The sequence below is a fragment of the Halichoeres trimaculatus genome, unplaced genomic scaffold, assembly GCF_033239565.1.
Source record: "Halichoeres trimaculatus isolate MK-OKI-2021-1 unplaced genomic scaffold, fHalTri1.1 fHalTri1_scaffold_11, whole genome shotgun sequence".
NCBI lineage: Eukaryota > Metazoa > Chordata > Actinopteri > Labriformes > Labridae > Halichoeres > Halichoeres trimaculatus.
Genome location: NW_027437189.1, coordinates 29,355,600 through 29,373,565, shown reverse-complemented (window position 1 = coordinate 29,373,565; position 17,966 = coordinate 29,355,600). Strand labels below are relative to the sequence as shown.

At 40.1% G+C, this 17,966-nt stretch overlaps 1 protein-coding gene across 1 annotated transcript in view; it reads right to left on the bottom strand.

Moving 5' to 3' along the window:
* Positions 1–17,966, bottom strand: part of LOC141799091 (plexin-A1-like) — a 453,927-nt gene that overhangs the window by 33,661 nt on the left and 402,300 nt on the right. Inside the window, exons 24-27 of the mRNA XM_074681180.1 lie at positions 11,107–11,255; positions 3,132–3,229; positions 1,873–2,031; positions 1,643–1,709 (exon numbers count right to left, since the gene is read on the bottom strand). Of these exons, the coding sequence (XP_074537281.1) occupies positions 1,643–1,709; positions 1,873–2,031; positions 3,132–3,229; positions 11,107–11,255 (473 nt within the window). The remainder of the gene's footprint in view (positions 1–1,642; positions 1,710–1,872; positions 2,032–3,131; positions 3,230–11,106; positions 11,256–17,966) is intronic.

Sequence of the window (17,966 nt, the reverse complement as noted above, 5' to 3'; positions counted from 1 at the left end):
TTTGTTACTTCCAAAGTTTGATTCTTCTTTGTAATGAAAAGCCACATGCCAATTACAAAGAAGACAAATTGCTCTTTGTTTACTGTGTAGCTTTTAAACTTCTTCACTGGATCGATCAGCAGCCATAATGTAGCTGACGTGGTTACTGGCAACCAGCTAACACGCCGCCAGCCAAGAAGGGAACGATCGGCTGTGGGAATGCAAACAGGATCAGACTTTACTGATCAGACCAGTACCATACTGTACTGATCCATACTGGACCACCTGGTGGAAACAGGGCTTTTGACTGATCTCTTCAGTCTTCGTCCTTCATTACTGCTCCTCTTTGTCCCGTCTTCACCTCCAGCCTCTCCTCCTGCTCTTACCTCTAACAGTCCTGACCCCTCCATCCTTTCTCTATCACACCTCCGACCCTCTCCTCTCCTCCTCTCCTTTCTTCCTCCCTCACCAAACATTACCCTCTGTCCCTCTCTCCCCTTCTGCTGCACAATCAGCTGCTTTAAAAAGCTCGTTAGCATCTGGGCCAATTAGGTGGGCAGCAGCTAACGAGCAAACGCGAGCATGCTTCACACTGTTGTGCTTTCTCTTTCCCCGTTAGTTCGCTGCACGCTTATCTGGGAAATTTGCCTTAATGCTACATAGTGGCTTCATTAAGGCTCCTTGCGTGTTTCAGGTATTTATAGTTTGACACGATGACAATCTCTGCTTTACAGAGAGGAAGATACAGACACACCATGAGCAGGTGAAACATGGTTCAGATTCTGATGAACTCTTGGTGGAGAATTGATTGGGGGAAAAGGTTACTTAATGTTATTTCCTTAACTTTTTTTTTCTGCTAATGAATCAGCATGTTCGTTTTTGTGAATCTCTTTCATTTTTTAATGATTCAGCTTGTATTTTAGCCAGTTTTGTTAAAAGTGAATGAAAATAACTTCAATGTGCTTTCAATAATAACCACCTCTGCACTGAAAATGCAACGACAGCTGTAAGTCGAATATGTTGCTGTTCGATGAGTGTATAACAGGATACGCAGAAAGGAAACATCAGAAAACACTTCCTGAAGGACTTTCTGCAGACTCATGTGAAGGAGACACAGAGCAGGACGGAGGGAAGTAACAGAGGAGGCATGCGAGGACACAGCAAGAGACTTCGAGCCCTCCTGCTGAGGTAAATGACCTCAAGGCAGAGCGGCGACTGACAGCAGAACAGCGACAACAGAGACGAGTCAGATGAAAGACAGATCAGAGGGAGCGGAGATGTGAGCTAAAAGAACAACATAAAGATCAGTGAAGAGGACGTGTCGCCTCAGAGAGTGAAATTATGAGAGGACTAAATTAAGACACTCAAACAGCAGAAAAGAGGAAAATGCAGACTGCTGTGAGGCTGTGACGAGTTACTGTGAGTACGGAGCGGTGAAAGCAGAAAAGCCTTAAATAACTGCAGTGAGATAAATGCAACAGGGAAATAATATAAGCCCACGGCGTTTAATAAACTCTAACACAGGCGGCAGGGATGTATTTAAAGACGATGCACGAAGAAATCCACTTAACATGACGACTATTAATCAGTGTTTAAGAGGTACAGCAAACAGATTAAATAAAGATAGAATATGATTGTGTTTTGTTGTTGTTGTTGAGCTTACCTTGAGGAACTTGTACAAGAGGAACGTGAACCAGTTAGTCAGCATCTTCTCAGCCACTGACTCCGTTCTGACGCAGAGAGGGAAAAAGAGGGGAAAAAAGATCCTTTAGTGGATTTAATGTGACAGAATCAGCTTGTTTTTCTGGGCTGCACAAAAGAGGAACTGATTCTACAAAATCACAAAATCTTTCATGCCATGGTTTGTTTTTGGATGACCTTCATCCTCCTCACCTCCTGAGCAGCAGTTTGGGGTGGTTTTTGCTCTCCAGGTTTCTGTCGATCAGGTCAGACAGCAGCTGTTTCAGGACTCCAGTGGCGTACTCCATCTCCCCCTGCAGCGCCGTCATGATCAGGGACGCCACATTGCCTCGGTCGCGCATTGAGAATGACCTGGTGAGAGATTTCAGGTCGAGGTTGAGTCAAGGATGAGGATGGTTCTCCATTTTTGAGAGTTTTATAAATGTCACAATTACCAACTCAATAAAAGTATGTCACAACAATATTTGCCAGGTATTTATGCTACAGAGGAGTATAAAGGTTTTTCTCAGTAATATTTCTTCTTTATGCCAGAATTTACTTTTTATGACTTTGTGTGTTTGAGTAAATGAGTGTGTGTATTGAAAGTGGTTTGGGGGAGGGGGGAATTTGGGGGTCTTGTAGTTTTTTTATTTATTTTTATTTTTATTTTTATTCAATCATGAAAATTTCTGCTTTTTATTCCACTTCTTTTTATTTTATTTTATTTTATTGTATTTTATTTTATTTTACTTAATCTAATTTAATTTAATTTAATCAATTATTCATTATTTTTCCCTGTGTAAAGCACTTTGTATTACAAAGTCCTGTATGAAAACTGCCATACAAATAAAGGTTGATTGGTTGATTGATTGATTGATTAATTGATTGATTGATTGATTGATTGATTGATTGATTGATTGATTGATTGATTGATTGATCCAGTATCCCATATCAAATTAAAAAGAAGAAATAGTGCCTTGTTATCCTGGTGAAAATTGTCTTGTCATAAAATTTTTTTCTCTCTTTCATGCTTTTTTTGAGAGGGCAAGAGAGTCAGTGTCAGGAACAAAACTGTAAAAAAAACTATAATGTAAATTTAAACTAGTGGAAAATCTGAACCCCCCCTGTGCATCTTTGGTCTTTGCTTTTAATGGCAATTACAAGTGAACTTTAAGGTGTTTAAAAGGAAAAAAAAAAACTTGAGGAATAACTTCCTGCAACCTCATAAAGTTATGGAATACATAAGCTGGCAATACAGCAAAAAAAAAAAAAAATAGAATCACAGAATAAAGAAAACACAGACTACTACTACAGACACAAGCTTTCATGTCCAATAAGGAGCTTTTAAGTCTGACTTTATTGGGCTTTTAATAAAGCTTTTCATACAATAAAAAGACTGCACTGAGTAAAGTAAAATGCTTTCAGAGTAAAATAATGTTTGGACACAAAATAAAAAAGGGGCAAACAGATACCTTTGAGCCTCCAGCGTTCGTATGAATGTCAGCAGGAAGTGTTTCTTGGTCAGGAGCTGTCCAAACAGCGTCAGGGCTTTCTCAACGTTTGCCTGGACCTAGAGAAAGACACAGAAACGGACCCGTTACAGCTGAAATTAACTACAGTATGGAGAAATTATTAACAGCTTTAAATCAACTTTACTGTTCTTTAGTGGAAAACGTGTAAAAACTGCCTTTGACAAACATCATCTCTATTGAAAACTACTAGATGTTGCAAAAATGATCTAAAAATGTGTCTTTGTAAGGACCCTTCTCTCTAAAGTGTGTTTCTCTTCAGTGTCACATTTTTGTTTTTAACTTTCTTGAGCGACATACATCCTGTGTTGGATCTTGCATGACAATATGTTAGAATAGACTTTATGATTAATCAGCTCAGCTATGAAAGTGTGATGAGACAAGAAACTAACATCCACAGAGAAAAGACTGATCAGTCTGAGGGCTGAAACTTTGTCTCCTTTACACGTTTGAAGTGAAAAACTTTGACAAAACTGTGAGTAGAGCTGAAGATGTTTCCATTTGCAGCAAACTGTGATTTAATCTGAAGATTTCACAACTTAATGTGAAAAAAGTACATCACAGCATCTGCAGGCACAACATCTCTCAGTGTCCTCTAACACCTCCAGAGGGGATATTTAGTTCTGTCAATATTCAGCCTCTACCTGCAGCTTTCCACAAGAGCAGAATGACGAGTTGAATATTTGATAAGGCAGCAAATCCTGTTTTAAATTGATTTTTTTCACCACAGAAAAATCTAGAAAAAGAAGAAGGAGCAGTTTGTTATTTGAAGAACTTTCAGAAGTTTGATCTTTTTTGATGTTTCATGGTTTTTGCAGGATGCAGAAAGTGCTCACTTCCAGCTCAAAGCCCAAAATCAGCTCAAACACCCACAAGAAGCTTGATTGTGCACGATCAATAGACGAACACTTCAAATAACATAAAAGTGTTTAATGAGACTATGAGTCACTGAGAGGAGTGAGGAGAAGACCTCGGTAAGCAGACTTTATTCAGTCTTTCACACTGAGTGAGGAGCTGAGATCGGCTTGTTTACAGCAGGACTGATTAACTCCTCTGCAGCTTCACGAGTGCTTCCACAAAGGATTTTAACAGACGGCTTGACATCACTGTCTCGTTGACATCAGGGGGCGGAGGGGTCAAAACATCCTCCAGATGAACGATGATAAAATGAGAATTTAAAGCACTGATTCAACCAACACACTCCAGCAGTCTGGGCTCTCCGACAGCTGTCTTTGTCTAAGACTCAGGTCTGTGTCTAGGACTTCATACGATGTGAATCATTTTGATTTCTCCAAAGTTAACGCAAAAAGTGTTTTACTTTTTCAGAATAAAAGCTTTTTGCTCTCTTCTTCTTCTATATTTCATAACGTACAGGTCCTGTTTGAGCAAAACTGTCAATAACAGAAAGTGAAAGGCTTTTCACAACATCCCGGCCTCAGTCCACCTTCATGTTGACTGATGTTATGTTGATGTTGCTTTGAAATTATTCAATTTCATTTCACCAACTCAAAGTTTCTTGGTGATTCACAGGCGCTTTAATTTAGTGCACCCCAGGCTCCTCACCCTGTCATCAGTGCGAATGGCTGCACCTGTATGCCTACCTCAGGGGGACCACAAACATGAAGGAAATTGTTTGCTAAAACTTTGTTTCTGTTTTTTTTTTTTTTTTTTTTTTTTTCTTAACCAAAGTGTACCTCATTTTGGAGTCTTTCACTACCCAATCTGGTGGTTCTCCTTTCAGTTCGTTGTGCCTTTCTGATGAGCAGCCATGCCGCTGTTATCCTTCAAGAGAGCAGCAAGTGTAGGGGGAAAGCCATGGATAAACAAGAATGTGCAAAGAGGGAAATGTCTTGGTTCCATACCGTTTTTTTTTTTTTTCCTCAGGCTTCACTAATTATATTTTAAATAATGTTATATATGAAATTAAAATAAATTTAGCATATTTTCATTCATCCAATTTCTGTATCCTGTTGAGTGTCGCAGGTGAATAGAGCCAATCCCAGCTATCTTAGGGCAAGAGGCGAGGTAAGGCTTGGACTGGTCGCCAGTCAGTCATAGGGTTGACACCAAGGGGCAACATCCAGTTAGTAAAAATGAAGCCTATGCTGAAGTGCTAAAAGTTGCTGTTCATTGAGAATCCACTTGAGGTTGGCTGCAGAAAGACTGGAAGTCATGTACACACCCAGCCATAAAAACAGACTTTTACAGCATTAAAAAGCATATTCACAGCCGGGTTCAAAAAATGTCTTGGGTCTAAAATGCTGATTTCACTTTCGGCATCCACTGTACAGTGAGTACATTTTTTTCTTTCTCTGCAGTTCAAAAGTTATTAGGATCAATTGATTTTCCAATCAGGGCACAACTCAGGTCACGTGTCTGCCAGGCGTCCTGTAACTGCTCGAAGAAAAACTCACAGCCGGCGTCATAGTGAATGTGGCTGCGTCCGTGGATTGGCTTCAGTCCGCAGTTTCAGGAACAGAAAGGTGACATTGCGAATGGTTCGTCCATGTTTTATACAGTCTATGGCTGACACACAGAAACAGACAGCCTTTCAAACACACACTCACACCTACGGGCAATGTAGAAACACCACTTTGCCTTGTGAGCATGTTTCAAACTGAAGGAGGAAGCCATTGTTCCCGTACAGAACCCACACATGCACGTGGAGAACATACAAACTCCACATAGAAAGCCCCACCAGGCGGGATTCAAACTGGTAACCTTTTTGCTGTGAGGCAGCAGAGCTAACCGATGTGCCATTTTATTTTTATACTCTTATTGTAATGTTTGCACCTTCCACTTTACTGCTGCAACACTTTAAACTTCCTCACCATGGTATGACCAAATGATTATCTTCATTTATTTAAGTAGATCAGGCTAAAATACAACAGGTAAAAAAAAAAACACGCCTTACTCTTGGTACTTATTCACAAAGCAATCCAGGTTTAAACGCTGAAATCTCTGAGCTGGATTCTCACACTGCCCATTGCTGAACACCCTGGGATTCGGTTTGACTCTCATCTGATGTATTTCACAAAACCTTCAGCGTATGTTTGCGTAAATGTGTGTGTGTGTGTGTGTGTGTGTGTGTGTGTGTGTGTGTGTGTGTGTGAGTGTGCGTGTGTGAGTGTGTGTGAGTGTGTGTGTGTGTGTGTGTGTGTGTGTGTGTGTGTGTGTGTGTGTGTGTGTGTGTGTGTGTGTGTGTGCAGTGACAGAAGAGGTGCAGAATGCTTGTCCCACTGGCTGGCACCTGTCACTACTCATCAACAACACTCAGAACCCCCTGAAGACGCCTCTCTGTCGCTGCGTTTTTCTCCCCGCTCTAATTCTCCCGCTCTCACTCATTGTTGACTGTTTCACATCACTGGTCATCCTCCAATTTTAATTTCTCCCACTCTTTGTCTTACTAACACACACACACACACACACACAAATGTGCATCATTTCAAACTCCCCTCAGTCTGTCTGGCTCCCCCTCTTTCTATTGTCATCCTTTTGTAGCACTGTTACATCTCCTCTGTCTCTGCTCTGATGTGCCATAATAAAGTGTCTGGCCCTCTCTCTAAAGTGCTAAATGAGATTCTCGGGCCTCCAGGGCGGATACTGAGTGTGATGTGTGAGTGTGTGTGTTTGTGTGTGAATGTGAAAGAAAGAAAGTGAGAGCAGGACAGAGAGACAGATGGAGATAAATGTACGTACTGCACGGGCGGACGCTTTACCCAGCTTCTAGGAGGGAGTGAAGGAAGGTATATTCAGTTATTTGTAAGAGAGTGTGTGTACGCAGTGTGTGTTTGTGTGTGCTGCATGGCTGTCTAGCTTAGGGGAGAGCGCGGTCACACAGAGTAATAAAGCTGGGAGCATTGGTTTACACAGGCCATTGGATTACAGTGGGAGCCCCTGAGGGAAATACAGGAGGAAAAGGGAGGAAGTCTAGACGTGACTATAAAACACAGAAGATCCCTTTAACGCTCCGCTTGCCTGACACAGCAAATAGAAAGAGCTGCTGAAGAGTGAGAACTTTTGATATTTCAAATCATTAAGCTGACTGGTTAATTTAATCTGTTGGATTTAGATGTTTTGTTAATAAAAATAGAAAAATCGTTAAAACAATAGAATTTCTAACACAAAACTCTTTAAACCTCCTGAAACTTTCAAGCTGAGCTTTAAATGCAGACAATTTAGCCAGGTTTTTTTTTTTTTTTTTATATCAAGAAGCATTAAAAAACAAGTATGAATTTGGGATGGGAATTTGGGTTTCTGTGACCCAACCAATCCACTCTCGAAAAGTGATTAAAGACATCTAAAAGTGCAGGGGAATTGTGCAGATGTTTGCACATTCCTGTGTTCACATGCAACAGTGATATTAATGTAAAAGTTGTCATCATTGTGTTGGTTTCAGCTGCTTTTTTTTGCTGACATGTTGTGAACATGCTATGGTTGCTTTTATTGTGAGCTTTAAATACCACGTCCTGATTCCTGAGCCTCATCCTACACCAATCAGCCCCTTGTCCAACAGGGAAGACTCTAGAGACACAGCTCCTGAACATTACTGAACATTTCCAGGAACGATGTGAGACAGAGGCGACAGTCTTCTAAACATGTGCATGACTGAGGAGATAAATGTAGACCCTTAAAGGAACAATCTACCTTTTTATCACTGCAACACATACTGCAGTTGTGTGAACTTAGTGTGCACTCCTGATGCAGTGCATCTAGAAACACCTTTTATTACACAAGGATGTGAACTTAGATGCTACTGCTGTTACACTTGCACAAAAACTAGCATAGATTCAAGACTTGTTCCCTTGAGGATCTTTTGTTTGGAAAGGATTTCAATTGGACTAGAACTGGGTACAGTAGACTAACCTTGCTGGTGAGATCTATGTTTTAATCTCAATGTGTCCTTCACAAACAACATTTACAGTTAATAATGTTATAAAGTTTATGTTTTAATCTGCTCTTCATTTCTATACCTCATAGTCCTGTTTATATCTGCTTATATTTGTTGTACTGCTTTACTGCACTTCTGGTTAAATGTAATATGCATTTTGTTACTTGTTCTTGAGACATGTTAAAAGACAATGAAAACTAAATCTAATTTAAAATGAATTTCTTTAAATATCTAACACTGCTGATACATCTTTTAGCCAGATGAAAAATTGCACAAATTTACATTTTGCACTGTTGGATCTCGAGAGGTTCAAAGTAAAGCTTGAAAACGCAAACGAGAAAAAATGGGACCGAGACAAGAAAAGAATTCAAAAAAAAAGAAAAGGAAAAATGAAAAATTTATATATTGAAAACAAAAATTAAACATTAACAGTCTGTTCATCAACACAACACACAAGTTTAAGACCACACCACTTAAAAGCCAAAATTAGCACAAAATGGGGATTCATTGTCATTTTCTGTCAGATTTTTTCTCTGTCATGACCTTTTGAGGTCTTGAAATGTCTTTTAAAATTGTTTATATAATCCTTAATTGTAAAAAATATAAACTAATTTAGGGGTTTAATGTAATATAAAACCATGCAAACAAAAAAAGTTTGATCTGTTTTCCATGTTTCTTTGTTGAAGACCACCTTGAAGAAGGCTGGGGTGACTAAACCAGGATAACCATGGTATCATTGGAGGCAGATTGATTTAGGAAAGAGCAAAATGTTGTCAAAGGTTGTCTAATAACCAACAGACCAGATAAATTTAATATTGTAACCTTTTCTTTTCATTACTGTCTTTCTTTGGATCGGCTTGTTCATATTCAGGGCCCCCCTTTCCTGAACAACAGGGGGTTGTGGGTCTCCAGCATTGTTATTTTGGGGGCAGAAGTTTGGGAACCCCTTGTATAGGGGCAGTTTACACGACAACGGTTTTAGGGTAAAACGTAAAAGTTTTGTTGCATTTTAGCCTCGCGTTAACGCAGAAACTGTGTTTCAGCTGACCTAAAATGCAAACTATTGAAAACGGCCTCCAGAGTGGGATTTTTCTGAAGCGCTGACGTCACACTCCTCTTTGCACAAGCATACCCAACAGTACAACAGTACCATTGTTACTATTGTCATGATCTACAAGTTGGGATGTTGTGTTTGTATTGCTGAATCTGCTGACTGTCTTTTAACAAAATGTTCATCTGTTGCTCCACTTCTGCTCTTGGGATTTACCAGTTCAGATTTTACCAGATCTCGTTGGAGATCTACCAAAATTTGCTTCTGTACAAGACAGTTACAGCGCCAACTACCGGCCTGGCATGCTTGCTGCAACATTTTCAGTCCCTTAGCGTTTCTGTTTATATGAGAATTTTCACTGCGGTTTCACTGCGTTTTCAGTTGAAACGTCATCTAAACAGGGCCTTAATGTGACTGAAGACCACTCACTCTGGGTAAACATGAACGTGTTGTGAGCATGAAAGAATATAAAAATGTTTTCCTGATGTCTGTAACAACATCAGGTTAGATAGTGTTAAAGGTTTGAAACGTTAATTAGCTTTTTAAAAAGTAAACGTTGAGATCTGAACCATATTCACAGGCTCTAAAGAAACTATTTGTTCAGCGTATCAGAATCATATATTTGTAGAACAAGATATGCAATAAAACTCCAGCTCTGAAATAATTGTCGAACAGCTTTCTGTGAGTCTGTTGGAGTGATTAAATAAATCAGATGAGGAAAAAACGCTGAGCGTAAGTGAAATTACATTCTGCTGCATTTCTCTTCTGTCAAGTGTCTCTTCCTGCTCTGTGTTCCTCAGTTATTACATTACCCGCAGTTTTAAGTTATAGCTTCATAGTCTCAGCAGGAATCCACAAAGGGCTTTCTCCTATATCCAAGGATAATTCTATCTTATTTAAGTAATCACCACGGCCCTTTCTTGCCAAAAATAAGAAAGAATGAATCACTAAGAACGAATAAAAGGCGTCAGGAAAAGAAACGGCAGCTCGGAGACCGCCCAGAGGGGATTTTTTTCTCCTTTCTAGGAATATAAATCCACTTTCTGGATTAGAACGATTAAATGAAGCTGTAAAAGGTCAAACAAATTATTCCTTGACTCCAAAAAAGTCAGCGCTCCAATCAAAGTCAATGGAGCAGCACTAGATTCTACGTCTTAATGATACTGCTGATTACAAACTTGGCTCTGCGGTTCCTTGCTTTGGAGGAGAGTAGTTTATGTTGACGTACGATTAATTCTACTTCCCTTTGCCTCAGCGGTAAAGTGTCCTTATAAATCGGGTGCACTCTCTTCATTCAGCTGTGCTGGCAAGGTGGTTGCATGTACCGGCTTAATTAATAACTTAACAGTGATGTATAATGCAAGAATGAATCCCAGTAACCCCGAGTCTTATATCTCTCTACTCAAGCCTCTTCCTTTCAGTCGTTCCTCCATCTCGTTCCCTTCTTGTTACTCTTACATAACATCTCTTTTCAGTCGATTACAAGCAGTCCCCGCTTTAAACCTCTACTTCCCTTCATCAAGAGAATACGGTGAGCCTCTCTCCCATGAGATTACACTAATGATGATACTAAGGCTCTTGAAAAGTCATTTGCATTCATTGGGATGAGCAGAATACATTAACACAAAGTAGGTAAAATATAGGTTATGTGATTGCTGTGAGGTGAAACACGCCTCAGATCTGGGAGCTTCAGAGAGGCCTGTCTTTGAAGAAACCTGTCATGGGATAATGGCTACAAAGGTATTAAGCAGAAAGCCAGGAGGATATTTTCATGCCATTAAATCAAACTTTTAAATACTTCTCTGAAATATCTTTGTCATCCTGTTGAGGTGAACTTCTTGCTGTGAGCATAAGCCGCTACTTTCTCTAACTTTGGTGTGAGTGTGTTAGTGCAGAAGCTTAGTTTGTGGTTTGCATGGAGCTGATTATTCTCGGTGAGTTGGTTTTAGTTTAAGCTTGGATGATGGTGTACTGACCCGTACCTCCATCTCCTTGAGCACAGGGTGGTCCTCGATACCAGGGAACAGGACCCTCATGGCGTATGTCCGGTAGTCCAGGAAAGGAATCCCAGCTCCGTCCAGCTCCTGGGTCAGTTCGTGGATGTCTGTCTGAAGCTCGGCAAAGGCTGATGGAGGAGAAAGTTAGAGAATTAATTCTGTTTAACTGTGCAGATTATCTTGTTGTTCAAGCTTATGGATGGAACAGCAGTTCATTTTTAATCAAGGAGTATCAAAGCTTGTTTTATGTTCTTTCTAGAGGCTTGGACACACCGTGAAGAAACTTCTGGGTAAAGTGAAGAGCAGATAAGATACCAAGTTACCTCACATTCAAACCCAGACAGCTCATTCTGTCAGGAGTGGGACTTGGTACCAACAGAACTTTCTGAATCAGAGGATACCAGCAGCTCACATACAGTCTACATCAGTCACCAACCAGAGAACGCTGCTGATTCACCAACTTTCAACAATTTCATTCATTTATTTTCTGAACCACTTATCCTGTTCAGGGTCGCGGGTGGCTGGAGCCTATCCCAGCTGTCATTGGGTGAGAGGCAGGGTACACCCTGGACTGGTTGCCACTCGATCACAGGGCTGACACAGAAACAGAAAACCATTCACACACACTCACACCTAGGGACAATTTAGAGTGCTCAATTAACCTGGTGAGCATGTTTTTGGACTGTGGGAGGAAGCCGGAGTACCCGGAGAGAACCCATGCATGCACAGGGAGAACATGCAAACTCCACACAGAAAGGCCTACGGGCCAAGCTGGGAAATGACCTGGTGACCTTCTTGCTGGGGGGCTGCAGCACTAACCGTTGCGCCACCGTGCAGCCCCTTTTCAGAAGTCAAACCAAAAAACAGAAAGGCTCCATGGGAATGTGTCTTTAATGTAAGTTTTTCCATCGCTCACACCACTTTTCATTGCATGATGACACAACCCGTGGTTTTCAAGATGTTTAACTTATTAAAGACACTGTGTTAGCTGTCAATGGGGACATTTTGGCATCAAAACTAAACAGTCCAATCTTTGGCAAGTATTGCTTTAATCATTGTCATTGATTACAGTAAAACTATCAAGCGTATGAGGAAATTAAAAGGCTTTTACGTACACTCACACGACAGACAAACACTGAGGGCGGGAGAACATCTACGTACGTGATGCATCCAAGCAGCAACCCCAGTCTTAAAATATGAAGCCCATGCAGAAGTGCTTCAGTTGGCCACAGAAACACCAAAATGAACACACAAACCAAGACAAAAAAAAAAAAAAGATTTTTGCAGATTTTGGCTTTAAATAAAACAAACAAACAAACAAACAAAAAAACTTCGGACTTTGTTTTTCTGGGGATGAACTATTTTTATTCCCTGCTCTTCTTAAGTCATTAAACCTGCAAGTTTTGCCTTTACAGGGGCATGGCTGGCTTGACTGACAGGCTTTTGGTGCAAAGAGGCTAAAGTACCGCCTCTTTATTTCACACTAACTTGAATGAAAACAGGTTGAGGTTATAATATCAATACAGCCCCAACAATGATGGGCTTCAAAACTCAGAAACTTCAGAAACAGGCAACGTCACAGAGACTTTGTCTAAATACTATACAGTCTATTACCGTATCTAAGAAACAGTGTCAGACCAAGTGGCTCTTGGAAGCACGAAACATTTTGTAAACTGCACACTAAAAGAAATACACTACTTAATGTGACAGGGTTTGAAGCGGTATAAAGCTCTGACAAGCACCTTATTATACTACGCAACTCCAGACAGAGTCAACCGACCCTTTAGGACCCTGCAGCATTGGTCATTCAGATGATGATAGTCTGAGGTTAATCAGGACAATAGTCGGGTCTAAAAATGGTGTTCTTCCAATAAAGAAAGGATCGCATCTTAATATCCTGCTGCTGTGAACGACAGAGACCAGACAGCACTGTAAACACAATATACGGGTCACTTTAGGAGAGGCGGAGTGTTCAGACAGACAGTGCAAACAGAGCATCTACTCAGGAAAAGAGTCTGGGTCTCATAATAAGAGCAAGGCAGTGAGGAGAAGAAGGCAAAGGTCGACTATGATGAGGGAATCTCACTTTTACAGACTATGAAGGCAATAAATAAGGAGTTCAATCAGGACAGGGCAGAGATTTGTGAATTAAACTAGATAATAACAGACCCAGGAGGAACTCAGTAACCTAAGAGTCACATTTTAAAGAGAAATACGTGTTTTATTGTGTTACTGTGATGTTAAATGTGTGACTTTAATTCCCTGATATAAGTGAAGAACAGCGATGAAATAAACAGAGCGTGAAATTCTGTATCTGACGAATATTTTACAGAGAAATGAAATTAATCATGAGATAATACTTCAGAGATACAATCCACCTTTAATAGAAAGACAGATCTGGAAAAAAAGGGACAGAACTGGATTTCCTCTCTGGTGTCTCCTTCCCTCTGACTAACTCAATCTCTACCATCCAAAATAAGACCCAGTGACACAAAAGAGAGACAGCAAGCTGAGGGAGAGAAACGCAGAAGCAGGAGACAGAAAACAAAGTTCCTGGAAAGGAAAGTCAATTAACTGCATGAGTGGATAATTATTAAAAGAGCAACGGATGAGTTTTCATGCATAATTTCTCCCAGCTGTTATTGGACTGTTTAGTCCACAGGAGAGATGGAGAGTGGAGGACGCAGAGATGACAGAGGAATGAAAAAAAAAAAGAGAGAGAAGAAGAGGGAAACAGAAGTTAAAGTGAGGATGTTAATGATGATTAAATGAGACAAAAAGAAAACAAGAGCTAAGAATCAGCAGGTAAGTGTTAAACATGATGAAGAAGTCAAATCATCATCAGTAGCAGCAGCAGCATCATTCAACTTTTTTTTTACATGGTCTGGTGTTAAAAAAGCAAACTAAAAACCACTAAATCTAGAATATCTAAGTTTTTATGTGATATTTCAATTGAACCGGCACACCCAAAAAATTGTAAAACAATCAAATCTGGAGTAGAGCATTTTATCCCAGCCCTACAGTTTATTATTGTTTTACAACTGTTGAGAGAAAAAGTTCCTGTGTACTGAAGATTCAGACCATTTTCAACTAAATGTCTAAATGTAAATACATTGGAAGTGATTTAATTTGATACTAGGTGGAAGTAGTTTTTAAGTTCTTGTTACTACAACTCCCCTCTTTTCACATCGTCCCCCTATCCCTGGCCTCACAAACCCTTAAATATGAATGTTGACGTATGTAAATAAATGTTCAGAGTAGAAAAAAATGAAATATGGTAACATCTGAATAACCTGTATTATTCTTTTTACATGTGCTGGGTGTTCTTCAGTGACAGGTTGTTTTTTACTCTCTGTTATTATTCTATAATCAACTCAGAGACCCCACAGCACTGGAAATCAGGCAGCTGCAGCCACATTTTAACACAGAGTCTGTGACTATCAGCATAAGCGCACACTAACAAAAGCAACTTTCTGTCCTCTTCTGTTGTTTTTTTTCCCAGAAGGTGAAAGAAACAGTCACTCAACAAGATTCACCCTTTAAGAGGTGCTTCAGAGTCTACTGCCATCCTCAGAGAGTGGAGGCCTCTTCTGCATCACCTGTCCTAGGCGTACCTGCCTCTCACCCAGTGACAGCTGAGCAAAACTCTAAACCCTCTGACCCCTAACAGGATATGTGGTTCAGATAATATTTGATAATATTTGTTTATGATTGACTCCAAAGTTTTTCAGTAATTAATCTCATGGTTTTAAGTGTCCCTGCATTTCATTGGGTCAGTGGGCAGTAGTTTACCTCGTGTGAGTGGAGTACAACACATAAAAGTCATTCTGACATTTAGGTTACGGGGTTATTTGGCAAAAGTTGCTGCTAACGTGATCTATCACCAGCTTTACAGGCCGAACCAGAGGATGCATGGCTTTTGCAACAAGATGTCTGCACTGCCAAGGTCCAGAGGAATTTCTGTGCGTGTGAAACATTTTTATGTATATATATTTTTTTATTATTTGTAGCTTTTATTCAATCAATTTTATTTAATTTTATTTCATAAATTATTTTTATTTTAATTTTATTTGTTTTTTTTGTTGTTTTTTTATGCTTTTTTATTTATATTTATTTTCATTTATTTTCTAAGAAAGATCAAAGATGTAAAAATACAGTGTACACTTGGTTCTTGATTTTCTGCCTAAAACTATAAGAAAACATTTTAATCAGATAGCTCTATGCTTTTTGTTCCATGATAACGTCTGCCTTAGCTTTTATTAGTGTTTTGATAAATTTTACTGGTTTTGAGAGGAAAAGGTATCACACTTTCTACAGAGGGGAAAAAAAGAGAGAGAAAAAGTTGATTTCTTTAAACTTCATATTCTTGCTATCTTGCCAAGTGTGCTGTCAGGATGTTTCACTTAAGGACAGATGTCACAAGAATTGTATGATGAATTCTGATCCCTGTCTAAAGAAATGAGAGCTGCCAATGCATGCAGAGGAAACACTGCAGTGAACACGCAATGAAAATGATTAAGTTTCTCCAAAACTCAAAAACAAAATCACAGCTCTTAAAAGCAGGAACACACAAGCTAGGAATCTTTTACTACTGAGTGTTTTCATGGTGATCTCACCGTTACCTTGTCCTGCAGCATGTTTATAGAATGTTTGCTGCTATAAACTCTGTGTCTGGTAGGTCTCTGCGAGAATAATCTGTTTCTGATTTGACTTAACAGCAAAAACTCAAACACTGGGGAACAAAGAGTTAAAATTTAAACAATAGTGAGCACGCTGACACAGGAGTGTAAACAACACCCTAACCATGGGTTTTTAGACGTAATTGTACATTTTCTTGTTTTCATACCAATGAAGCGTCCCAAAAAACATCCGTTTTACCTCCCCTGAACTACAAAGTGACACTTGCCAGTCAGCAGTTGTCATTCCTAATGTGTAACTAATTACCCATGACTGCTAATATGCTAGCTTGGATGACAGTGTACAGTGTGATGTCTGCTTCTCACGGATGGCTGGGCCAAACGTCCCCTGTCTCTTCCCCTCAAGACTCCCAGAGCAGAGGCGACCTCACGCACATACTCTTCCCCCTGCTATCAGACTCACAGCACACCGCCCATTTCATCTGTTCCTCCACCCACACACACCGTCTCGGCTCTGCAGGCCAGCTGGGAGTACAGCAGGCGGGGCGGGGAGATTTGGGAGGGGGGCGGGAGCAAGGCCATGCTTCACTTCTTGGAAGAGCTGAGTGCTTTTACATCTATTGACTGGATTATTGTTTGGGTTATCACTGAGGAAACAACAGGGCCGTTCTGAAAACACGCTTTCTGGAAATGTGAGGACACGCTCGCCAATCAATGAGACTCTGACTCACACTCAACCCAAAGTTGAAGCACATGTTTTGATGAAGCTGTTAAGCAGTCGTATCGTGAGCTTGCACTGTGGCTGTGCTCGTGCCATCATTGAGACATGCTCTTACATCAGTCATCAGTGGCTATGAACTGATATGTGAGGCTTTGTTTTTATTGAAGTCTCCATCTTTCCCCCCACCAAGGAGGTCATGTTTTTGGGAGAGTTTGTCTGTCTGTGAACAACATAACTCAAAAAGTAACGAACAGATCTTGATGAAATTTTCAGGAAATATTCAAAATGGTATTAGGAAGAAATGATTCAATTTTAGAGGTGATCTGGATCACCGTCTGGATCCAGGATTTTTTACAGGATTCTTTATCATTGTGAGATAGGGTCGTTTTCACCATATGTGTATCTAACTCCATGATAAATGGTCGGATTGCTTTGCAAAACAATACAAGACAAGGTCACCATAATTTCTGACAGATGTAAAAGTATGATACAGATCCTGCCAATATTCTGGATACAAAGATCCTGAATATGAAAAATGTAATTGGGTCATCATAATTTTCAACACTGTCAGGTAACAAATTATCGTACAAACCTGCAACTAACACCAAATTGTAGCAGACAGTCTGCTGAAAGGGAGTATAACATTAAAGTAGGACTAAAGTGTGACAATCACAATATGCTTGGTGGAGGTCTGCGCTCTCTGAGAGCTTATCTACATAAAAATGCTATAAGGAGGATCTGTTTTAATTTGATTGTCTTGCTAGCTGTCGTTTATTACTTGTAGCGAATTGTAATGCGTTTGTTTTGGAATTAAATTAAATTTGGATAAAAAAAATGTCTTTGTTCAAGCCAACGTTTTACTGGATACAACGCACTGAGGTAAGGTATTTATCAGTACAGTTATATAGTTCTAGGGTTTAAAACATGACATCAAGCCAATGCTATATGTTATATGTAGTGCTATTGGCAGCCCAGTGCTCCGACCTATCTGAAGGCTAACGTGGCAACATGTAAACACTGTCAGTTTGTAAGTAGTTTAGTAGCCGGCTATGTGTAGCGCTATTGGCAGCCCGGTGCTCTGAGACATGTACGTTATGTGTAACGTCAGTAGATCCTGGTTAGCTTTGTCCTGCTAGTCATCTACCAAGCAAAGCTAATGTAACCCCACTCTTTATTTTATTGATAGACTCTCAAGTTTGAACAGACCACTGCAGAATAACTGCTGACTGTGGGTTGGAATGAACATTGGCACAAACAGTTTAGCTCAAGTGTTAGCCTTTAGCTCAGGCTGTATCACTCTCCAGTTTAGCTTTCTTCTGCTCTTCTGTCCCCACAGATCTATCTTCTCACTACACTAACTTTGTCAGCTGGTGTGGTGATGTCATAGATACCTAGACGCTCTGAAAAATCAATCCGGACCCAAACCGGAAGCTAAGAAGTAGCATTTTGAAATAACCTATAACCTGTAATATTGGTGCTGA